This window comes from Gossypium raimondii, chromosome 1 (genome assembly GCF_025698545.1).
Source record: "Gossypium raimondii isolate GPD5lz chromosome 1, ASM2569854v1, whole genome shotgun sequence".
Taxonomy (NCBI): Eukaryota; Viridiplantae; Streptophyta; class Magnoliopsida; order Malvales; family Malvaceae; genus Gossypium; species Gossypium raimondii.
This window is the reverse complement of record NC_068565.1, coordinates 15,578,485-15,605,078: the sequence shown is the minus strand read 5'-3', so window position 1 is coordinate 15,605,078 and position 26,594 is coordinate 15,578,485. Positions and strand designations below refer to the sequence as shown.

General features: G+C 31.8%; 1 protein-coding gene across 3 annotated transcripts; it reads right to left on the bottom strand.

Annotated features, from left to right (window-relative positions):
* Positions 1-19,681: 19,681 nt before the first annotated feature.
* On the bottom strand, positions 19,682-24,053 carry LOC105784149 (la-related protein 1C). 3 transcript variants are annotated; one of them, XM_012609958.2, is made up of 6 exons: positions 23,320-24,053; positions 22,440-22,995; positions 22,237-22,369; positions 22,029-22,119; positions 20,544-20,609; positions 19,682-20,406 (listed from the first exon to the last, which is right to left on the bottom strand). In XM_012609958.2, the coding sequence occupies exons 1-6, from the start codon at positions 23,755-23,757 to the stop codon at positions 20,152-20,154; spliced, it is 1,539 nt and encodes a 512-aa protein (XP_012465412.1). In that variant the 5' UTR covers positions 23,758-24,053; the 3' UTR covers positions 19,682-20,151. The 3 variants fall into 3 exon arrangements, with proteins under 3 accessions (XP_012465412.1, XP_052488230.1, XP_012465404.1); XM_052632270.1 differs by having other exon boundaries at positions 20,538-20,609; positions 22,440-22,857; XM_012609950.2 differs by having other exon boundaries at positions 20,538-20,609; positions 23,320-24,052.
* Between the last annotated feature and the right edge of the window lie 2,541 nt (positions 24,054-26,594).

Below are 26,594 nucleotides of genomic sequence, written 5' to 3'. Positions count from 1 at the left end.
CACAGCGTTCACGATGCCCATGAGACCCATGTCCACGACTATTGCGCAAACTCATAATGTCAATTTATCTATAATGTCAGAGAGCACAGATCAATTCAAAGGGCACAGATCAGTTTAGAGTTTTAACATAGTGATTATACCAACTCATATCATAGTATTTAACCAGATAATAATTTAATCACTATAGTTTTTCCACTAGTCACGATAATAAAACAGAAATACTTACAGGTTTTGCGTCAGAGGCTTGAACATTTATAAAAATTAATTTTCAGAATGACTTAGATATCCTATTTTCATTTACTATATTTTGACACACATTGTGAGCCCAAAACATAGTCCGAGTGTTGACAAACCTGGCTCTGATACCACTAAATGTAACACCTTAAACCTGGCCTAGACATCAAGGCTAAGTCCAAAGAGTTACATTAATTTTACTTGGAAACCTACTTATATAAACACAGTTAAAAACCCATTTGACAAATTATAACCATCATAAAACCTAGTCAATAAATCAACAATCTTAGAAAGTCATAATACAAAGAAATAGTAAATTTACTAAAAATATAAATAAAGTGGTGGTAAAACATATTGACCGGGCTTCCACTACGCTGACCTGATCAAGACTGTGAGTTACCTAAAATTCAATCAACAACAAAATAAGTAGAGAACTCATTGTATAACCAATATAGATTCAATTAGAGGGACAATTATAATAATAAATTCTTAAATTCAAGTTTCATCTAGAATTAGAGATTATCCAGTACAGTTTTACACATCAGTTGAATGGCAGAACAATTTCAGTTCAGATATAGAATAGATCAGAAACAGATGCAGTTATTCCTACCTCTATTCGCTATACACCATCTTTGACCAACCCAACACACCGATAAGGGAGTTTAATGCGCTTCCAGCCCTACACACTATATAGTGTCGGTTCGACACATTGAAAATGATTGTAGACCAGTTGCCAGATCAAATTGTAATAAAACACCAAATTCATATATAAATTGCGGCTTAACCACTAAATAAAAGCAGATCGCTTCCTCCGTTACATAATTCCCACTCAATGCAAATGTAAATTACAGATGTCAAGAATGTACACACACTTATTCAGATTAAATTCATAATCAGATGGTATAGATCAATATTATCAGCAGTAATCACAATCAGTATCCATTTATATACTCACAGCTCAGTCTCAAATTATCAGATAGCAACTCATACGGTTTAATACAGATCATAAGTATACTACGGAAGGCTTACATTCATGTTAGGCAATGCTTACAGCCTTAGAGATAAATTTCAGATCTGACCCATATGCCTGTGTGGTTCCACACGGCCTAAACAACTGGCTCGTATGACTCCACACGGTACTGCACACGTTCGTGTACCTACCCGTGTGTCTCACACGGCCTGACACACGCCTGTATGGTCCTAAATCGCAAACAGCGAGTCACACGGCCTAGACACACGCTCGTGTCTCTGGTTCATGTAGTCTCTAATAGCAACAGTGAGTCACACGCCCGTGTCCCTAACCCGTGTAATCCTTATCTTCTAATCAATGAGTTATACAGCCTAAACACACGCCCGTGTTCTTGGCTCAGGTGAACCCTGCACTAAGCTGACCACACATGGCCTGGACACACATCCGTGTCCCTTGTCTGTTTAGCTCATATTTGGTAGACATTATGTTACATGGCCTACCATACGGTCTGCCACACAGCCGTGTGGTGTCGACAACCATGTTTTTCAGTGTTTGAAATTCGTAAAAACTTGGGTTTTTGGTATGCACCAGAAGTAGTTTTGAAGTAGGAGCCAAGTAGAAGAATTCTGAAGCCTAGAACGACCATTCAATAACACAATTAAACAATTTAATTGACAACAATACCCAATTACGCGCAAAAAACTATGTCAAAAGTTTTGACGTAAACCCTTCAACAATTCCAGACTTACCGACAAAATCAATAACGATTACTCGAGTTCATGCACTGAGGATAGTTGCTTTCAATATCCTCATCTAAAAACAACCAAACGATTGTTTAAAAGAAGATTAAAACAAATCGAGTTGGAAACAACTCCGACAGAAACGAACGAACTATCGTTTAACAGAAGTTCTACGATTAACGAAATTCATACAATTGATGTAATTGGCAGTAATGACACGTGTACTTACTCGACAACAGTAGCAGAAAAACATGCAAACCAAACAACAATTGAATGAAGAAAAGAAGGGAAAAGAACAAAAAGAAAAAGACGAAAAAAAGAAAGAAGAAAAGGAAAAAAATGGCAATGAAAAGGAAGAGGGAACATTTAATTAATCTAACCACCGATCAAAATTCTGACATTAAGCAAAAACATTACATAATGCATACGTCGAGACTCAAACATACGACCAAAAAGTATATAGATACTTAAACATTAAACCAGCAAGCTCATTCTTGACACAGATTTACAAAGAATTAAATTTAAGTCAGCAGCCCAAGAGCCGAAAAAGGGTGGTGGTATGGGCTTTCATAATTTGCGTTATTTTAATCTTGCTTTACTTGGGAAGCAGGTGTGGTGCCTTCTTTCGAATCCGATTTCTTTGTCAAGCCATTATTTCAAAGCTAAGTATTTCACTCACTGTTCTTTTCTTGAAGCGTCAGAGGGCAGCAGCCCGTCATATGTTTGGCGGAGTATTTGTGTAGAAAGGGGCCTTGTTAGCAGGGGATCGTGATGGAGAGTGGGGACAGCCTGACATGGAGGACTTGAAAGTGAAGGAGCTATTTAACAGTGGGGAGGAGGAGTTTATCATTGGTATCCTTACACCTGATTCAGCTCGAATTATGAAGTTTCCTGTCAACCTTGTGAAGTCGCCGAATTGTATGGTGTGGCATTTCAACACCGATGGGAAGTATAGTATCAAGACTGGCTATAGAGTTGCGCTTCAAGATTTTATTGATGTCCAACTTAATATGATAAGGAGTCTTGCTTGAGAATTTGGAACAATTCCATACCCCCAAAAGTACGTAAGTTTGCATGGCGATGCATGAGACAGTTTGTTCCACACAGGGAACGACTTCCTGCTAAAGATTTAAATGTTATACCAAACTGTTATAGATGTGGGTCATCGGAAAGTATAGAGCACATTCCTTTTTATTGTACTAAAGCCTGAGAAGTGAGACAGCTTGCTGGCCTACAGGCTCCTTTTTTGTGTAGGGATTTTATCACGGCTTGTGTCAATTTACAGGATGAGGCGAGGAGGGATCGATCACTCACTCTAATCTGATTCATTTGGTTCTGTCGCAACCTTTGGTAGTGGCAACAGAAAGATGTCTCAGTTTCTCATATTGTGTATTTAGCTGCAAGCCTGCAACATTTTTGCAGAACTAGTACGAGATTCGTCAGATTTTTGGTAATACTCGAGTACCGAGAAATCTGACCATTCTTGAGGTTGTTCGATGGTCTAAAGCCCAACGAGGCTGACTCAAGTGTAATGTAGGTGCTGCAACCTTTTCGGATTCAGATTCGACGTCTTTTCGCTGCTGTTCTTAGAAATGATACTAGTCAGTTCATTATGGCCTATTCCAGTTATGTGACCACGACTATGGAGCCCCAATTTGGTGAAGCGTTGGCCATTCGGAAGTTTCTATCATGGCTCAAAGGTTTGCGCCTTGATCGGACTATCATTGAGACAGATTGTTTACGACTAGTGAACTCTTTGCATGCTCAAGATATTGATGTCTCTGAGTTTGGTTTGTTGGTTCAGGACTGCCGAAATGTTGCTTCTCATTTTCAACATTAGTCATTCTGTTGGACTCGTGAGGAAGCTAATAAAGCTACTCATTCGCTTGCTCGGGTAGTTTCATTGTATGCGAACCACATTTAATGGAGTAAACAGTCTGATGGTCTCTATTGTTTTATCATTTGATGCTATGAATGCCGAGGCTAAAGATAGCGAAAAGTGTAAGATCGTAATATTCATTTTAACTTTTTGTCTTTGATTTACATTTCTATTTGTTTCACAGTTATTTGTTTCAAAACCCATATATCTATTATTCTGTCTTCTTGTTGCCGTTAAGTCCAGGGAGGACGTTAGGCGTTGTGTGAAGACGATTAAGATAATAGACGGTCTTAGGTACCAGAAACAAATATTATGGAACAAATCGAGTGTCAATTTTAAGATAAAACTTGTAATCATATTACGCATATAGACTCTAGAAATGAAAATAACATTTCATCTATGAGTAAGTGTATAAATAGTCTTGTTGATATGATTTCCTTTTATTTTTCTAAATTATATGATAAGGTCAGTTACGTAGAAGAAAAATTAATAATATAGCAGATATTAAAATTTAGACTTAAATCATGAGTCTAAAGAAATATTAACTAATGTTAATAATAAATTAGATCAGTTATTATTAATAATAATATCGAGTCGATGTAGATTTGGGTCTTTATATTATGGTAATAGTAACATGATTTTAGCTTTATCCGAAGAAGAAAACATTTCTTCGATGAATCGTCATCTATGCTAAGAAATTATAAAAACATAAAAACGTAAAAAGATTATAAACAACAAAGATATGATTTCGATCCTATAAAAACTTTATAAAACATTGGAAAGAAAAATTTACTACTACTAAAGATTAACTAGAAAGAGTTGAATATTTAAAATTAATAGAAGAACTTTATGAACAACATAAAGATCTATTTTCTATGTTTAATTATCATTATATGTTAAAATATGATGATACAGACAGTAGTAATGTGAGTAATTCTTAAAATACAGAATTATTCAAAAATCAATCTGATGAAGAAAAAACTTCAACAGATCAAGATGAAGACATAAAAGTCTCTACCTATAATTCTGATGAAGAAAAAACTTCATCTGAAGAGGAAATAAAAATTCCAGAACCCATGGATACTGAACCAACATATCTATATGGAAAAAGGAAAATAGAGTTAGATAGTCAAACAAATGATTATCTAATTAAAGATTTAGATAAAGTCTAAAATACAACCATATTTTGACCAAGTAAAATAAAAATTTAACTATTGATGAGCAAAATTCTAAAAATATAGGAAAATTAATTAATAAAAATTTATTAGGACGTTTTGTTTTAAAACCTAATACTCATCATAGGCATAAAAAGAAAGAAATATAAATTGGTTAAAAGAAAATTTAGAAATAACAAGTTTTCGATAATAAATATTTTAGAAGAAAACTTCTAAAAATAAAATTATAAATCTTTTTAGGAACTAAAAAGGTCAAATAGTCAAAACTTTTTAATAAAAGAAAAGTGGTTAGACAAAAATTCAAAGTTTTGAAAAACAAAATTTAAAAAGGAAACAAATCCTTATAAAACACTATCAGAATCTGATAATAATGAAAAATATTTTTGTTAGAAAATTCTAGAACCACTAAAATCGGAAAATTAAAACAGTTCTTCAACAAATAAAAATTGGAAAAATTATATAATTACATTTTCAAATTTTCAAATTTTCAATCCAGAAATATTATACTTATATTGAAATTAAATTTCAGTTTAAAGAATATAAAAATATTCTTTACATGCCTTATTAGATCTGGAGCTACAATTAGTAGTTGTAGAAAAATGACATTCCTATAGAAAATGAGAATCTATAAAAATCCTATAAAAGTAATAGGAATAGATGGTAACGAAACCATAATTCAATATAAAGCTAGAAATATACCAGTCTACATAAACAATGTTAGATTTGTGATTTCTAAAATATTATGTTTTCCTACTATGCATGGAGATATATTATTAAGAAATAATTTTATATATCAAGCATCTACCATTTTCTATAGATAGAAATTTAATAATTTTATCGTGGAAAAATTCTCTGTTGAAATACCACTGGTAGAAATTCATAAGTTTGTGTGTAATAAAACTTTACACCAACAAGAAAGGAACAAATTAAACAACTAGAAACAAATCATTGGTTGTTTAAAATCCTTGAAGATAATTTTAGTGAAGAACCATTAAAATTATGGAAAAACAGATCCTCGATCTTGTGAAATAAAATTGGTAAATCCTAATAAAATCATTAGGGTTAAACCTATGATCTATACTAAACAAGATATAGATGAATTTGATATACTGATTAAAGAATTATTAGAAAAGAATTAATAGAAAAATTAATAGTCCACATTCTAGTCCAGCATTTTTGATAAGAAATCACGCCGAAATAAAAAGAGGAAAAGCTAGAATAGTAATTAATTATAAAAGATTAAATCAAAATACTATTTTTGACGGATAGTTTATCCCAAGAAAAGAAGTTTTGATTAATCAAGCTAAACAAGCTAAATACTTTATTAAATTTGACTGTAAATCGGGATTTTGGCAAATCATGCTAATCGATGAGTCAAAATCTTTAACGGCTTTTAGTGCCCCTAATGGTCATTATCAATGAAGGGTAATGCCATTTGGATTATATAATGCTCCACAAATCTTCCAGAGATGGATGAATTCCATTTTTAATAAGTATAAAAGATTTTGTGTGGTATATATAGATGATATCTTAGTCTTTTCAGAAACACTAGAAAAGCATAGAAAACATTTAAATATTATTTCTCAAGAATTTCTAAAACAAGGAGTCATATTAAGCCTTAAAAATAGAGCTAGAGAAAACGGAGATAGAATTTTTAGGATTAAAATTATCTGGATGATCTTAAACTCAAGATCATATTATTGTAAAAATAAAAGAATTTCCTAAAAAATTGAAGACAAAAAAGCTTCAACAATTTTTGAGAATTGTTAATTATGGAAGAAATTTCTTTCATAACTTATCTGGAAAAATAGGTGAGTTATATGAAAAATTAAAAAGGATATACCTTTTATCCGGTCTAAACAAGACTCGGAAATAATAAAAATTTAAAATCCGAAATAATCGAATCCTAAAGTTCATCTACCTAAACAATGTGATAAAATAATTTTAGAAACCGATGCATCCCAAAACAATTGGGGATGTATTTTAAAAGCTAAAACTACTAATAATGAAGAATTAATATGTGGTTATAGTTCGGAAAATTTAAACCAAATGAGATTAATTATGTTATATATGAAAAAGAACTTCTAGCTATTAAAAAGGAATAATATTTTTCTTATATATTTAGCACCGAAAAATTTATCATAAAATTGATAATCAGACTGTTAAACAATTCTTTACTAATAATAGTTTAAAAACTGTACCAAGAAGAATTAGATGGTACAACGAATTATGTACTTTTAATTTTGAAATTATATATATAAAAAGTGCTGAAAATATTCTTGCTGATTATTTGAGCAAGCCTACTTATGGATAGGGGTAAAAAACCTCTACAACCAAGTGAATGGATTACCGTTCACAAAAAGCCCAACAAAAGGAATGCAGCAACAAACTCCAAAAAAGGATTTGTACCTGCACAAATACCATTTTATCCTAACCAGGGATATTATGTGTCTTATCCAATGGTAAACCAACCAATTGGATCTTCTTTTTCATTGACCCCAAACACGGTGTGCCAATCACCAATCACTACACCAAAACAGGCTTTTAGCGGCGTTTTTAGTGGCGTTTGGATAAAAAACGCCGCTAAAAATCAAGCATTAGCGGCACTTTTAAAAAAACGCCGCTAAAGATTAAGTATTAGCGGCGCTTTTTTAAAAACGCCGGTAATGATTATTTTTAGCGGCGTTTTTCAAAAAGCGCCGCAAAAAATCTAAGCCCAACGACGTTGTTTTTTTAGTTTTCGGGGCTTTAGTGGCGTTTTTTAAAAACGCCGCTAAAACCCTGAGCATTAGCGGCACTTTTAATGAAGCGTCGCTAATGCTAAGGGCAATAGTGGCATTTTTGTTTCAAACGCCACAAATTTTTTTTGCAAAAGGGCGCCCTTTTTAATTATGAAATGAAAATCTTTCTTTTTTTCCCCCTTCTTTTTCCCAAAATCGATCCCCCTCACCCTAGAAATCTCTTCTTCTTCTTTTCCCCATTTTATTTTTCGCAAACCATTTCTCCCCTACCCCAATTCCCTTTATTTACCCCCCAATTTCCCCAAATCGGCAGCCCTCACCCTAGAAATCTCTTCTTCTTCTTCCTGATTTTTTATTTCCTCAAGTCACTGTATCGACGAAGTGCCCCAAAGGAAATTTTATTTGGGTTTTTATTTTTTGAGAACTTTCTTTGGTTTCTCCATTAAAAAATGTTCATTTTTTTTTTTACCCTTTTCATTTGCATCGTATCCATTTGTATGTCATCATGCACCTATTTTCCATCTTAGCTAAGATGGTAAGCTTCTCTGAGAAAGCTTTCTTTGGGTTCTGTAAGCCAATATATTATGTTGATGCCTTCTGTAAGTTAACTTGAAGTTTGAAAGTTTCTATTCTTCATTGTGAAGGATGCCATTCTGTTACTTTTAGGGTAATACTTGATATTATACATTAATTTCTTTCAGGCTTTATATGCCTCTGTGGATAAATACCTTCATGGTTTGTTTGGCCTTGCTAATGACCCTGCAGCAGAAGTTCGAAAATTGGTGAATAGTTTCTCCTTTTCTCTTGTATTCTTATTGTATTTATAATCCAACTTTTGCGTGGAATGATCTACTGTAAATATTTCCTAATTTTCCTGTAATTTACTATTGAAGCCTATAAAAACTTGACATGAATTACTTGTCATTTCGATTTTCGATTTCAGATTTATATTGAATACTGACCTTAGAATCAGACATGCTTTGTCATCTAGTTTTTGGTGTTAATGGTTATTGTCTTTTTCTTCTATAATGAAACTGTTGACATGTTGGACTATGCAAATATATATATCATGTAATTGAATACTATGAAAAGGCTGTTTTCGACTCTTTTCATGATTTCATCTGTATAACATTTCCAATTTTTTAATAAAGTTAATGATGAATTGTAGAAAGCTCTCTCATTTCTTCCAAGTTTGTACATTGTCAGATCAATGTTTCCTTTTCTTTTTCTTGCCACATGATCAGGTTTGTGCAGCATTTTTTCAGCTAATTGAAGTTCGTCCATCTGTTCTAGAGGTAGGTATTGCAGTATATTGTAACATTTTTAGTTCCATGTCATTCTCTTTTTAAGCCTGTTTACAAATCTGCATTTTGTTTTTTCTGATGTCACTTTCCATTATTTAACAGCCACATATGAAGAATGTAATTGAATATATGTTGCAAGTAAATAAGGACACTGATGATGAGGCGGCACTTGAAGCATGTGAATTTTGATAACTTTCTTTGTTCATGCCATTTTTAGTTTCTTATTGGATTAAGTATTTTTAAAACTATAATTTTGATAGCTTATGCAGTTTGACAAGCTTCAAACTAATAGTCTTTGGTGGAATGCGATGTCTCTGAAATTAGATCATTCTTTTTCATTTTTATTTTCAGTTTTTTGCCTCTGCTTGTGTCACAATATATGGGTTGTTAAAATGTTGGAAGCATTTATAGTTTGGTTGCCCATCCTCTAGCTTTGTGTGCTAGTATATTTTAAATGCTAGTATATTTTAAATTAGACTGTAGGTATCAAGGAATTGAATATTTTGCCATAATTTTCTAAGTAGTTTCTGTTAGAAATCTAGATTCTTTTTCTTTCTTGCACACGTGGAGAGGTTGAAGGCCATGCGCTTAACTTTACTAGTATTTTATCCCTTCTTGCCCCTGGCTAATGTTTATGTTTCAATGTTGACCTTGGTTTGCGTGTGCGCTTATTGTGATGCTTGCATTACCACCTGAGATTTTGAGAGAATATTTTACCACGTCTAATTCCAGTATGCTAATAGTTTGCTGACTTTTATATTTTTGTTCTTTTTTTCCTTTTCCTGCAGAGCCATTTATATGATCTTTAGTTTTCACCTAAAACCTCGATTTCATACGGCATGATTCATGGTTCTGAGGATGCGAAAGATGATGTAAGTATTTTTTTTCCACTTTTCTATTTTATAGGGATCTTAAACTGTTTCATGTTGTCCATTTAAAGGCATTTAAGAATTGCATTTGCATTCTTCTATTTTTATTTTACTTTTACTAGATATTGCACGTGGAATTGTTAAAGCCATAGGACACTTCAAGGGACCCGTGAGTGGTAATTTAGTTTTTCTTCGTGACCTAATTAATTGGCCCTTGATTAATGGGCGGAACATTGTGTAGGTAAAAATGAGTATTTGAATAAACTGAATGAGCTTGAGGAAATGCGTGAGAGACTAGAGGCAAGGAAAGTAGTTATGGCAAACATGTCAACTCGTTGCAAAGTTGCAATAGAGGATGCTAAAAAACAGGAGGAAATGCTTAGTTATTAAAGTAAGATCATTGTTGGTTGCTGGTACCTCTCTTTCTATAGCAAGAAAGCGATTACATGTGAAGCATTTTTATTCTAGCTTAAATTAACTTTGGAATTTCATTTTGATATTATCATGAATGCTGAATTTATGATATATTTGAAGGTTTCTTCTTATTCAGCTTTAGATGTTATTTATTCTTCTCTTGGATCAATAAGACCTCTCTCTTTGCACCTCCACCCCCTGTGAAGGTGGTTGAGGGGCTTAGATGAGATGATTCTCATTCTATGAATTCCTTTGCATAGTCAAGGTGGTTGAGGGGCTTAGATGAGATGTTGTTGGATTTTTTTCTTTTTTTTGGCACATTAAAAAAAGAGAAAAGGACCCAAAGTATGAAATATGAAAAAAAGTATATTTAATTCTCAGCTTTAATTGTTTCTGTTTATAATTACCATCTAGGTGCCAGCCAAGCATAACTCTGCATAAGTAATAAGGGTTAATGTTGCTTATCCAAAAAAGAAACAAAAAAGAGTACTTTCCTGTTATGCTGCATCACACTCATCATAATAGCTAAAGACTAATAATATGTGAAAAGAGATATATGCTTATTTGGATGGAACAAAAATTGGAGGGTTGAATATCATATTTTATGTAAAAGAGTTATCCCTTTAATTTTTCTTATTACTATTTTTCAAATTATTGTTGTAATGATTTATGACTCTTCTTTCAGTACTGATCTTTATTCTTGTTTCCTCATGCATTTCTTCTAGGATTGCTATGTTTCTAATTTTCTCATTTATGTTCTAATGCAATATCCAAAGGGTCATGTTTTAAGAAGCATATATGCTCTTTTCAGAATGGTCAGTACACTTTCAAGTAAAGATAGCTTATTGGAAGAATTCTTTCCAGATATATGCATAGCAATATGGACTACAACTCCGTGGACTGTTCCAGCCAATGCTGGTATGTTTTCTTTGACGTTTCCCTGCATTTGCCTATATCACTATCATACTTGTCCTTTTCAGCTTGTTAGACATGCATCTTACAGAAGTGTCGCATCCGTTCTTTAAGTTGGAATGGTGGTCTGTATTACAATTATGGCACTTTTGGCTTCTTTTTAAAACTTGAGTAGGCATCTTATTTTTGGGCCTTTTGGTAGTATTTTGTCACCATTTAAAAGGTTTAAAGAGAGATTTTGGTACAAATATCCTATTAGGAAAATACGCTTGTAACCTATCTGATGTTTACAATAACTGATGTTTACAATAGTTTGGGACTTTTTTCACTTTTGATGTTGATGTGACTTCCTATCTGCATTTGGTACTAAGTAGAGCAAGCTAGCATAATCATTCTATATGGATTACTGAGATCTTATGGGAGAAAAGCTATGTTGTTGTTGTCGTAATTGTAACACATGTCATTGCTATTATTTTTGTACGGTAGAATTTGCTTCTTGAATCTTTCTCGCTATTACTCTTATTGATTATGTCCACTCTAAGGAGTATCTAAATAATTTTATGAAAAATTTGATGCCAATTTTTATCATTACAACAAGTGTTATGTTGAATTTGTTGTATTCGTATGTAGTTAACTTTTCCTCTGTTGCATTTATTTTCTAAATATTGATTTCATTTCTTGAAAATACCTCCATTGTTTTAAACTTATGACCGATGGAGAAGTTTACGGAGAAGGAGAGGGAGCTTGAACTAGTTCACTAACTAGAAAACAACCAAATACTGGGTCAAAAGAAACCAGCTTAGATGAAGTGCTATGTAGGCACAAGAAGAGAAAACCTTTTGCCTATGGACTTTGTAATGAATGTTATGAAGAGGTGAGCACCCATGTACCTACTAGGCGTTCCTATCTTCTTTTGCCCGCTACAATTGTACCATTGGAAACTGTTCTATCATTGAAGCTCAAGTTCATGTTGTTACTGGTTGGTGCAGTTCATAAAGGTTTCAGGAGGGCTCGATGGAGGATCAGATCCACCAGCATTCCAGCGTGCTGAGAAAGAGAGACTGGCAAAATTATCTATTCAGGAAAATGCTAAAGTATGCTCTGTAATCATACTTTCTAAAGGTTTAAGGACAGTGAAAGGTAGAAAATCCTAATTGTAATCACTTGATATATTTTACTTTGCCAATGTCATGTAGGCACTCAAGTTATTCTCTCACAATCTACTTCTCTCCCTTCCTAATGTGCTAACTGATCTCTTATTTGTGTTATTAATTTATTATTTTAAATTCTAAAACTAAATTCATTAATTTTTATATTTAGTTTTAAAGTTAAAATTTTCATAGAAAATTTAATTTAAATAATATTTTTATTTATACTTAAAAAGTATATTTAAAGTTCAAATTTAAAAAATAAAACATAATATAATATTTATCATAAAAATAAATATTATTTGATTAAAATAATTTTTTTAAAGATTATGTTTTTAGCGACGTTTTTGCTAGAAGCGCCGCTAAAGGTTTGTTCTTTAACGGCGTTTTTGATAAAAGTGCCGCTAAAGGTCATGGTTTATAGCGCCGTTTGTGGGAAAAGCGCCGCTAAAGGTCCTGGTCTTTAGCGGCGTTTATGGGAAAAGCGCCGCTAAAGGTCCTGGTCTTTAGTGGCGTTTGTGTGAAAAGCGCCGCTAAAGGTCTTGGTCTTTAGCGGCGTTTGTGGGAAAGCGCCGCTAAAGGTCTTGGTCTTTAGCGGCGTTTGTGGGAAAAGCACCGCTAAAGGTCTTGGTCTTTAGCGGCGTTTTTTTCTAAAAACGCCACTAAAGTTAGCGACGCGTTCTTTAGCGGTGTTTTTTCCGGCGCTTCTCAAAGCGCCGCTAAAAGCCTATATTGGTGTAGTGAATGTCCCAAGATCCATATTTGGCATCACAAACTAGTAATGCTAAAGTGATCAAAGGATCAGAAAATTTGTTGAAAAAACAACAAATTGAAGAAGAAAAAGAAATTTCAAAAATTAAAGATTTTTATAATCCTGGTCTACCACCAAAAATTTATAATTTTATAAATGAAATATGAAAAACCCATGTTTCAGAACAAAGAGCTAATTTCAGAAGAGCTCTTACCAGATTTTCACAATTTTTAGTTGAAAAAACAACTAAAGAAAGTGAATCTAAAGATTTATTATTAAAATCAGTTATATACAGAGATTGGGATGAATTCCAACTCTTTATGATGGATATTAAGGAGATAAATAATCTTCTTGATACCTTTCAATATTTTATTCAGTAAAGGAAAAATAATCTGTTATGAATAAAATGTTTAGAATATGTATGTATAATAAAGCTAGGAAAATATTACCAGTAGAAATATTCACAAAATGGATGAAGTAATTTGCAAAAAATTCAATTTCAAATAGCTTTTTCGAATATTTTCTACAAGCATATGTTTTAATGATTACTTAGATAAAAGTTTCCTACTTTAAAATACAGATTAGATCATGAACCATTTGATATAACCAATATTGAATGAGGTTTTACTAAAGAAGTAGTTGTACAAAATTTCTCTTTTAATCTTTTAAAAGACTTCCCGCTATAGTAAAATCGGTTTTACAAAACATCATAAACAATGTTGATTTCTTTTACTATTTTCATATTGAAATTAGTAGTTTAATTGATATAGCTGAAAAGAAAGATTTTATTAGCCATATCAAATTTCGGTCATTAAAAAGATGATTGGAACTCCCCAATTATCTTCTGTTAATGAAAACAAAGAACATTTAGCAAAAACAATTGACGAATGTTATAATCATTATCAAATCCAAATAGGAATTGATTTATTATCACAAGCCCGTTATCTTCTCCATGATGAAGTTTATAAATTATGGATGGATGGAACTCTTGTCTTTGCTTCGGTTGTCTTGTTTTATTGCTCTTGTTTTGTCGCTTTGATTTTTAATACAAATATGATTCAAAAGAAAATTATAGTTGCAGCGAGGACTAAAATTTTAAAATTTAAAAAGTACAAACACTAAAAACAACCAAATTAAAATATAAAGATTAAATCTACAACTTTCCCAAGATATAAAAACTAACAACAAAATGTAACCTAAATAATATATTAATTAATGAAGAAAATACTCCAAGCATATTCAAAGTCCTTTCAATAACAACCTATTCTATAATAAGATTTCATAAAACAACAAAATCTTATGTTTGATAAATAAAATTAAAAACTTATTTTCAACAAAGAAAACGTGTTATTTTTTTATAAAAGAAATAATATAATATATAAAATAAAAATATGAATTTAAATTAAAGTACTAGATTCAATATTTGAAAAATGATTGATTTTTTTTTTTGCATTTATAAGTTTAAAGTTAAAAATTCTTGGTCATTTTTAATTTTACAAAATATTTTAATGAAAACAATAAAATAACTTTATTATTATTTTTAATATTTACTTATTTTTATAGCTTAGTGATGAATTTGGTCTCTAACATTTGCATGTTTTATCAAAATGGCCCTAATTGTATTTTTGAACCTTTTTGGCCATCAACCTTTGATTTTATTTAAGTAATAAATTACATCTCATTAAAAATATTCTATACATATGAAATTTCACATCATCCTCGTTAACTTTTTTAACGGTAATTTCATTGAATCTATTGGAAAAACAATTTGAAAAAAAGAACAAAAATTTATGGCGAAAAAAATTCAAAAATAAAATTAGGACCATACTGACAAAATATGAAAACATTACTGGCCAAATTTATCATTAAGTCTATTTTTATTTCCATTTTGTTAGGATCGAACCGATTAAGCAACGAACAAGTAAAAATAGCAGAAGAAATTGAAAAATTGAACACAAATTTAACGTGAAAAAATCCCTCCAAAGAGAATAAAAAACCACGGGTAAAAATAATTTTATTATAATGGCAAAAGAACGAAGAGTACAAAAGATGAAGATAAAAACTAAACCCCAAAAACTCGAAAACAAAGAACCTTCAAAACGTAAACACAAAATTCTCTAAACGTGTTATGAGTTCTAATCTAATGTGTGCATTTTCTAAGGTTGCAAAAGAACCTATTTATAGGCTAAATTAGTAGGTCAAATAAACTATGCTAATAAATGCTAAATATATTATACTAATAAATACTATATCTTCTAGAAAGAAAATATAATTTATTTAACTTGACTTGTAAGCAATCTCTTAGAATTTGGGTCATGCAACTCTAACAATCTCCACCTTGACACGAATTCTTACAACGCCATCTTTGCTAAAGCTTGCAACGGGCCTATCTTGAACTATGCAGGGAATTAACTGAGTCGAATCTGTGCTTAGAAGCTGGAAGACTTCTAGCTTTCGACTTGTGCACTGCCAAATCAAAACTAACTCAGGTCTGATTTTCATGAACATAGTGCCCTAACTTTTCAAAACCTGCATTCAAAAGATAACCTCTCTTCAACAAAACGATCATACCTTTTTCCCTCCAATGACCAAGTTGCATCCGTTCCAAACGAGTTGACTTTGACTCCATAACGGACGAGGACGTCCGGTTTCACCGGTCACTGTAGAACATTTCAGAATATAAAGACTGTCAGTTCTCTTACCTTTTAACAAAACGATAGCTCCACGAGATACTTTAATGTCGTTCGACTTGATGTTGATTCTGCATCCTTTCAAGTCTAAAATACTCAAAGAGATGAGATTCTTTCGTAAATCAGGTACATACCTGACATCTGAGAGTGTCCTAATCTCCTCATCGTGTATCCTAATTTTAATAGTACCAATACCAATTACCTTACTAGATGAATCATTTCCCATGCGCACAACTCCACCTTCAACTAAACTGTATGTGGAGAATCATTCTCTATTGGGGCACATGTGGAAAGAACATCCTGAATCTAGGATCCACTCGGACGTGAGCTTGGAGTTATCGCTCGTTGAAACTAACAAGAAATCATCACCACTTTCATCGGCCAAATTAGCACCAGCTACATCTTCCTCGTTACTCTTAGTAGCTCTTTTATTTCGTAGTTTATAACAATCTGCTTTGACGTGACCTAACTTTTTACAATAACGACACCTTTTGTCTCGTTTATTTAATTCTACCAAAACGGAAGCTTGCCTATCTGCCTTGCAATCCAAACCGAACTCATTGTCGAATTTGTCTCTATTCAACAAATGACCCTTCACATCTTCGAACAAGAGTTTGTCTTTGCTATAAATTAGGATCTCCCTGAAAGACTTGTATGAAGGGGGTAAATAGCACAATAATAGCATAGCCTGATCTTCATCGTCAATATGAACATCAATGTTCTTTAAATCATTTAAAAGAGTAATGAATTGACTGATGTGATCTCTAAGAAGCTCACTTTCGTTCATGCGAAATGTAAATAGACGTTGTTTCAACACTAAACGGTTAGCTAGAGACTTAGTCGCATAAAGAGTTTCTAACCTTTTTCACAAGGCAGATGAGGTCTTCTCCATCAATACCTCCTGCAATACCGTATTCACAAGGCACAACTGGATTGCAGACAAGGCATTTTCATCAAGCTCTTCACATTCTGTTTGATTTAGATTCTCAGGTTTTTTCACGGTAACAACCTCTTTCAAGCCGGTTTGAACTAAAATTACCATCATCCGAACTTGCCACAAATTGAAATTTGTCTCACCATCGAACTTCTCAATTTCAAACCTTGTTGCTGCCATCTCTGAACAGGCTGATCTATGAAAATTGAACTAACTTTGATACCACTTGTTAGGATCGACCTGATTAAGTAACGAACAAGTAAAAATAGTAGAAGAAATTGAGAAATTGAACACACAAATTTAACGTGAAAAAATCCCTCCAAAGAGGATAAAAAAACCACGGACAAAAATAATTTTACTATAATGACAAAAGAACGAAGAGTACAAAAGATGGAGATAAAAACAAAACCCCGAAAACCCGAAAACAAAGAACCCTCAAAATGTAAACACAAAATTCTCTAAATGTGTTATGAGTTCTAATTTAATGTGTGTGTTTTCTAAGGTTGCAAAAGAACATATTTATAGGCTAAATTAGTAGGTCAAATAAACTATGCTAATAAATGCTAAATATATTATACTAATAAATACTAAATCTTCTAGAAAGAAAATATATTTTGTTTAACTTGACTTGTAAGCAATCTTTTAAAATTTGAGTCACACAACTCTAACACATTTTCTAAAAATTCATTTTAAGTTTTTCAACAAACACAATTTCTTGAATGTTTTCTAACCAAATAAAACGTAATTTTTATATTTTATTTTCATTCTCTGTAACATTCAATCTCTATAACATTCAATCTATAAGAACAGCCCTAAAACAATATTTCAATTTTTAAGAACTGTCTTACTCTTAAACTAAGAACTGTAATCGATATTAAATTAATTATTCTTTATATCAAATTCTAACAAAATTAGTTTTATTCTCAAGTAAAATAAAATAATAAATTTTAAGATAAACTATTAATATAGTCATTTTGTTTATCTCAGATTACATTTTAGTCACTTATATTTGAAATGTTACGTTTTAATCACTTACGTTATCATGTTGTAACATTTTAATTCTTGAGCATTAATTATCGTCAACGGTGTAACAATAAGTTAACGTGGAACGTTAAATAATATTTCAAACAAAAAAAATTAGGTTAAATCATATAACTGATCTCAATATTTTTTTCGTTTTGAGCAATTTAATTTTTTTCTTTCTATGTTCTTTGAACTTTCTTTCTTTTTTGTTCTTTATTTTCCATTCTCTTCTCCTTCTCCTTCTCCTTCTCCTTCTCCCCCAGTTTTCTTCCCTTCATTTCTTTTAACGTAGTTTTTCTATATATTTCATTTGTTAAAACTAGTCCCCGTACTTTTACTTTTTTAAACAATTTAATTTTTTCTTTTTATTTCTTTAATTTTCTTTTCTTCTTCCCTTTATTTTCTCTCTTCTCATATTATTCATTGCAAAAACATAATATTTGCTCACCAAATATACCAAGTCCTTGTTTCTTTCATATGATTCCTAAATTGAATTTTACTCAAAACCGAATATCAATAATTCTTAATCAAATATCAATTTGAATATAACCTAATTTTGAAACTAAAATTAGATCGACTAACCAATATAAAAAACATCCTTAATCAAATCTAACCATAAATTGAATTTTTTGTTTTCAAAACTTTTTTTTCCGTTTTTAAACTTTTACAGAACCATGTAGATAATTTCTTTCATTTTCTTTTATTTCCTGACAAATATAATTAAGCAAACAGTAAATTTGATCTAAACCTTCTTGAATATTCCCAAGTAAGCTTGATTGGAACCAAGCATAGATGAACTGAAAAGAAAAAGAGTGCATGAAACCAAATTGGTTTAGGTAAAGTCGAAGATTAGTTTCGTATGATAGTCATTTTAGTTATTGAAAGTGTGGAGTTCGTTTGAAAAATACGTGAAACAACGTAATTTCAAGATGGTAAGAATGTTGTAGGTAAGATAGATAAGGTGGTTGTGAAGATGAGATGGGAACAGGCTCGAGAAACTATTGAAGGTGACTACCATAAATCACGATTGACAAAGTCTTCGAGTGAGACAAGTTTGTGGACTAGATCATTAAGATATCCAAATTGGTTCGTTAAAGCGATGATAGACAATAAGGGTTTGTAATTGCAAGGTGAGAATATACGAAACAAGTTTTGTTTTGTTTTGGTTTCAACTTTCGCCTTTTCCTTTTTCATAAACATAATAAAATTTTAACAAATGTAAAACATCAAAAAAAAAACTATATTAAAAGAGACGAGAAGGAAAAAAAACAGAGGAGAAACAAAACAAAATAAAATAAAGAAAAAATTAAATTGCCCAAAACAAAAAATATGAAAAAAATAAATTACCCAAAACAAAAAAATATGAAAGTCAATTGTATAATTTAACCTAAAATTTTGTTTGAAATAATTATTTAACGTGTCATGTTAATTTACCATTACACTTTGTTAATGGCAATTCATGCTCAATAACTTAAATGTTACAAGACATTAACGCAAGTGACTAAAACGTAACATTTCAAACATAAATAATTAAAATATAATCTAAAGTAAAAAAGTGACTATTTTGGTAATTTACCTAAATTTTAATTTCAAATATTATTAAACAAAATATTAATCATATTTTATTAAATGAAAATATTTTTATAAATGAATTTACATTTGCAAATCTGGTTAAAGATATGATTTAAATCCCATTAATTAATACTATTAATATATTATAATTTTCAACTTGAAAAAAACATCAAATATGATATAAATCACATCAAATTTTTATGAGTAATTGAGACTGTTATAGAAAGAGTTTGATGGTATAATTTTACTTTTCAAAGTTAAAAATTCATGGGTTACTGTGTGGAAACCTAACATGCATCCAAGAAAACATAAGAAAATATACCTCTGAAAAAATATATCCAGTCTTTTTTTTTAGAGTGAGGCAGGCCACAACAAAACCAATAATGATTAAAAAACTAAAAGAACTAAAAAAAAACAAAAACCTAATTAAGGGACCTTCCTACTCAAATTATAAAAGAAAAGAAAGAATTGTCCATGGATAATAATAGCAAAACTATACAACCAAAAGGCCTCATTATTCCTCCACAGTCAAAACTAACCCTTAACTTTTTTTCCTCTTTTTTACCCCATTGTTTCTTCTCCTTCTCTATCTTTCAAAGATAATTATGTATCTTTCTTATTGTTTGCCTCCAATCGCCTCACCAATCAACCCTCAAAACCACATAAGGTGATGGCGAAAATTAAAGAAAAAGGTGTCCCATTCTTTTTGGTGCATCATTCACTTCACTCACATAAAAAAATAAAGCACAACTTCCTTACCAGATCGTGCTTTCGTGGCAGCAAGATTGATCAGTTTTAGTTCAGACACGTGCGTTCAGAACCGTCCCCATTTGAGAGATGAGATGGATGTCTTCCTAAAGCATCCTCAGCATGAGGGTTCACATTACCTGCTCCACTTTGGTTAGTAGACTCTTCCCTTACTGTAATCTGCTGAAAAGAACTTGCCAGCATTTCAGAACTTGATCCACCAGGAGACAGTGATCCCGGCACTGTGGAAACCTGATAAGGTACCCATTTCCTCCAGTCATTACGCCTCCTCACTTTGTCATCCTATAGATATTTCAGTAATAGTCAAACTAACATGGGAAATAAAAAAATGGAAACAAGAATTTCCAGATAAAACAAATTGGAATTAGTAAGGCATTTCTCTTCTTAATGATAATCTATGAAGCTGAATTTACTTGTACTTCTACAACAGTGGAACTTCGTAAGGAATCAACTATCAGCTGAATGTTGCTTGTCAAACTCTTAACCTGCCACATTTTCATCATAGAACAAATTTGAATTAGAAATATTTCAATATGTTTACATACAGATTGTGAATGTATATGGTTATTTAGAAATATGAACTGGCACTACAAAGTTCACAGAAAAGATCTTGGTATGGATCATAAAGAATCCCCATTTAATTACACACAATTTAAAGTTTGTCTAGAATATATTATGTGCAATTTCAAGCTGGCATGGAATTACTTCTCCGTATCATTACCACAGCAATACCTCTCCATATATGCATCAATGCAAGTTAGACTCCAAGAGAGATAGCTAGTTCCTAAAAATCCAATGCCCAATCAAAGAGTTGATATCTAATAGATGCCACATATCAGCAGCAAATGGGGTTATAATTTGCTAAGGATAAAAAGAGGACAAGCAGCAGTAGGGGAATCACATTAGATACTCCTCCATTGCCAAACAGTTAATTTAACTACTAATGGAAGAAGGAAAAAGTTACATTGAAAGAGTTAGAATAAGGCAAAAATGAAGTGCTCAAAGCTTGTCTAAGAAAAAGGTGAATGGAACTATCATCAGTGTATTGCCACTGTTATGTATGAGGCCAAAACACTTCTATGGTCCATCTCGATGCCCAAACTTTTCAACCTAAAGCTTTACCTGACGGTCCTGACCTCATTTTTCAGCTTAAAACCTACTACAAATTATAACCATCTCTCCAACTTCAGCTGATTGCCAAAACACTTCTATGGTCCATCTCAATGCCCAAACTTTTCAGCCTAAAGCTTTACCTGACAGTCCAGACCTCATTTTTCAGCTTAAAACCTACTACAAATTATAACCATCTCTCCAACTTCAGCTGATTGAAAAGTGCCTTGTAACATAAAGACTCTTTCACTACTAACAACCAACGTATTTTAATTTACAAAGTCCGGACACCAGAACAACTTCGAACCCTGCTGAGCCCTTAGCATACTCCAATAATAGTGACAAATTAAGCTCGGTTCCAAGAAACAAGCCAAATCATACTCAACAAAGTGTCATCAGATTAAAGAACTAAAGGAGAATCTCATAGTTTGATATGAACAGAAAGGCAGAGTTCTTGGCCCGTAAAGGAAATTAAAGAAGACACTGGTTACAGAAGAGTTCTTGGCCCATAAAGGAAATTAAAGAACATACACTTCGTAGCAACAATTAGCAGAACTAGTGACCAAAAAGGACATTAGACATAAAATTGCAGGTATAGAAACAACATCACTCTAACAAGGTTTTAAACAGCTTTAAATACATAGAGGCTGGATAGCGGAGAAAATAATTAAGATACTTTTATCATGGTTGTGCCCTTTGCAATGACCTTTGACCTAGTTGCAGTAAGAGGGAAAAGAGCAGACAAAGACTGTGAAGAAAATAAGAAACTACTCAATCAACCGCAAATGACTTACCCGAGGAAACCCTGCTATTAAAGAAATGGCTACCCAACCCTGGTCATCCATATTAGACTTCAAAAAGTCATCTTTAACCAAATTATCATCACTACACAAAAAAGAAGAGATCATTAAATGCAAAGCAACTATCACACGGTTTATTTTAAAAATAAGCTGTTTGGATATACAAATTGTCAACAAAAGTTAGTTGACAACGTGGATGTACCTGAAATAATAATCAATTTGATGTAATAACAATGCAGAGACAGGAGGCTCTGGAACAGGCATGAACATTGGAGGCGTGGCGGGGGTAAATGATGGCATGCCCCTAAATGGCTCCATAGTGAAATACATATACTCTGAGAGCAGAGAAAAATTACTACCAAACCAACATAACATAAAGAACCAAAATCTTAAGTTTGAATGTACCAGGATATCCTATGGGATTCATAAACGGCCTCACAGGCTGTGGAGGAACAAAAGAATGAACTGCAGGAGGCGAAGGCCTTGGGAAGCCCCTTGGGGGAGCTCTTGGAGGCTGCATATGACCGTCTCTTGCATTCCCATAATTTCCACGGTCCTGTTCACGCCTACCCCAAAAATTATTATAGCCACCATCCCCACGTGGTCCATAGTTACCTCCCCTCCGAGAAGAATGCCGGTGATCCTTGTGTGATTGTGATGCAAACCCCCCAATAGGTCTAGTTTCCCAACTATTGTCCCTGTATTGAGGGTCTCTTGTCGAAGGATATGGCATTGCTGGAACAAAATTACCAAAACTACTTGGAGGCATTTGGGGCACAGCAAATGGCGGTGGCGGCGGCGGGTGTTGGTGTGAAGAAGCAACCTGTGGAAGCCCACTACCAGAGCTATTGCTACCACGCTTAGAAGACTTTTGTCGATTTAACATTGTACAGTTTGGTGTTGAATTGGGGTTAGCATTACTAGTAACTTGCTTCTGAGTTGATTGGGGTATTATTGGACCCTATTATTACCACAAAATAGGGTCAACTGGTTTTTATTTATTTTCTTTGAATAGATAAAATAAGAAGCTATTCTGAGTTGCTTAACCTGAAATATATATATATATATATATATATATATATTTTAAATTCACTTACCTATTTTATTTTCCAGATTATGAAAAGAAAGCATTCCGTTCTCTATTTTTCAGATTCCTATCTTCCATTATGCTAATTCAGTATCCTATTCCCTTTCCCAGATTCCTATTTTCTATGCTAATTCGTTAATTCAGTATGTAAATTACTATGTAAATTAATAGAGGAAAAGAAAACGAGATAGAAGAAACCTGAGAAGTAGAAAGCAATCCGTCTTTGGAAGAGTCTGCTAATGATTTTTGAGAACCTCTAGCGGATTCAGATAAAGCAGGCCAAGAAGCAGCTCCCATTACAGGGCCCACTCCGATGATACCATTTGAAGGCTTGTTCCAAGCCGGCTTCTTGAAGCTCGAAGCAGCAAAGTTGTTATTGGAATCAGAACCACCTTCAGCGGACAAGGAAATATCCAGCGGTGGAGACGACGAGGAAGAGAAGCAAGGTGCTTGCGAAGGAGAGCACTCGGAAGAAATGTTTCGTTCCGGTACGGAAGCCACGGGGCTTGAGATTGACGACGGCTGTGAAGAAGGGGAGTGGTTGGAGGCTGAGGTTGCTTTAGACTCACCCTGAACAACTTGGGCCCAACGAGACAAATTCTGGTGGTGGAACTCAGGATCAGCCGTCATAGCCATCCAAATTTAACGTTTTTGAACTTTAAGCCAAAATCATCGCATGGAAGAAGGAGAAACCAATGTTTATAACACAAGACACTAATAATGAAATTGATTAATGAAACTCCCTTTTCTTCTTTCAATAAATAAATAGAATTAGGGTTGGTTTGAGAAGAACGTAGGGATTTGATCAGAGGAAGGGAGACGGATCTAACACGTGAAACGCACGAGAGAACCGTCGAACACACAGCAAGGAGGAAACCAAGCCAGGCGCTGCCCGTGTTTAGGTTTCTTTTTTTTGCTCTCTTCTTTTATTTTTACGAGTAACAATTTTATTTATACTTAATTATGTTATGTTAATCTCTTTACTGTACGCATTTTCCTTCTCCTTTTGGGCTTTTCTTTTCTTCCAGGAGTTGAGAGGGAACTCTAAAATAACCAAAACACTATTTTTCTCCCTCCACGACACCGTTCATTTACCTTAACATTTCCTATTATTATTTTGAGATTCAGTCCCTATACTTTAAAAGTTGAAAATCCGATCCTCCTACTTTTTCAATTTAAAAGTTTTAGCCCAATCATTATTGTTGTCTGTAATTTTTGTCAAAATTTGTCAACTTAACATTTTCTTGTCAATCTTATGCAATATGCCTAGTTGCCATATTTTGATGGAAAATACTAATAATGTTAATGATTGGATTGAAAAGTTTAAATAAAAAAAGTAATGGAACTTATTTTTAGCCTTTTAAGTGTATGGACTAAATTCTAAATTTTACGTAAATACAAGGACTAACAACATATCTTAACTTATTATTTTTCCTATTACCAAGTTTAAATCACATACATTTAATTATTTTTATTTCTTAATAAGATATTTTAATTTTATATAATTAATGCAAGCAATTGTTATTAAAAGATGCATGAAATAAGCTACGAGTTGCGTAGGTTCAAAACTTCCCCGTTTGGGGAAGGCCTTAGAGCCATATAACTAATTATTTATTTTACTTCGCAAGTTAAATAAAAATATTATTTTGAGTTCTAAAATAGATAAGATATATGTTGTAACTGCCTAGCAATATTTTTATTTGGTTGAGTTATATCTAAAGTCCTTTTTAATATGTTATTTTAATTAACATAATTAATAACAATTATAATTGATTTCTATCTTTAGTTTAAACTTTATATTAATAATATTTATCACATTTTTATATGCATTATATTTTTAATATTCATAATAATAATTATAAAAATAGTTATTCTACAACCCTATTATCTATGTAAGATAATTTTTTATTCCATGAAAAAAAACCTTTTGTTTATTCTAATATTAATTCATAAGTGATTTAATAATAGTTTTGCTTTGGTATAAATATATTAAAGTAATTTTAATATGTTGTTTTAATTACTTTTATTAATAAAATAGTTATAACTATATTTTTAGATTAAACATTGTATTAATAATATATTGTTATATTTACTAAAAAATATTTTTGTTTACTCTAATGCTCTAAATTTTAGAAGTTTGATTTTGGATTGGATTTATTCTGAGAAGTTAAAATTAGAATAGTGGGTTATTAATTGTAGAGAAAATTTTGTTCCAGTAACCAACTATCCACTCTTTCCAAAAGCTACTAAGGGTCTAATTTCTATTGAATCCTTTGTCAATTTGCCTTTTAAATTTCCAAACTTTAAAATTCTAACTTAAAATTTATAAGATTATCCTAAATTTTGAAAATTTTATAATTTAATCCTAAAAAGTATTTTTTAAATAATATAAATGTGTTAATATCTAATTACAAATATTTAATGGTTATATTTAAATATTTGAAATACAATTTATATATTCTAATTAAATTTTATAAATAATTAATATTTATTGTTTAAAAATATTTAAAATTTATATTTCATATATTAAAATATTAACAACAAGTTATAATAAATTATTTTTATACTCTTACTAAAATATAATAATATTAACTAATTTGAACCTTATTAAATACATATTTGTTACTTTATAATACATGTCTAAAATGGATATTTTATTTCTCAAAATCACCTTTTCACAGCAACACTAAACACTCAAATCATAAGCCAAATTTTTCAAAAGTATTTCTTAAAAGTACTTTTCCACGACACTTTCAAAAGTAAGGCTAAACTAGCCATTATCAAATTTAATGTATGTGTTTTGGTCTAGTGGGGTTTGTTGATTTCTTGACTTTCTGTAACGACCCGATAGTTACGAGTGTCAGAAAATGTATTTCTGAGACTCCGGTTTTGTAAAACGGATTCGTAAATATTTATTAAAAATATTTACGAAGTTAGTTGTGTAGTTAATTAGGTTTTGGTTAGGTGAATTTACATGAATTAAGGGTAATTAGGTATAAGGACTAAATTGCATAAAAGATAAAAGTTGAATTATAGATTAAAGAAAACGTAAAGGGACTAAATAACCAATTAAGCCTTATTTCAACAAGTGATGGTAATAGTGATTACATGTGTAAAAATAATATACATATGCATATATTAATAAAATATGTATTACTTAATATTTAAGTAAATATATATAATATAATAATAAAGTAAATATAATAAAATAAATAAGTAAATGAAATAAATTAAAAAGAAAAAGACTAGAAAGAACAAAGCAGAAAACAAAACAGGGAGAAAAGAAATGAAAGAAAGAAATGAGAAACTAGAGTTTCAAGTTCAATTGGTTAGTTAATTTAGTCTCTTTTCTTGTAATTTTTATATTTTTAGAATCGATATTAAATACTACCCGATCTATGTTGAAATTTTAAAAATTATTGAGTTTTTAAATGTTGACTATGTTGAATAATTTGAGTATTAGGGATTAAATT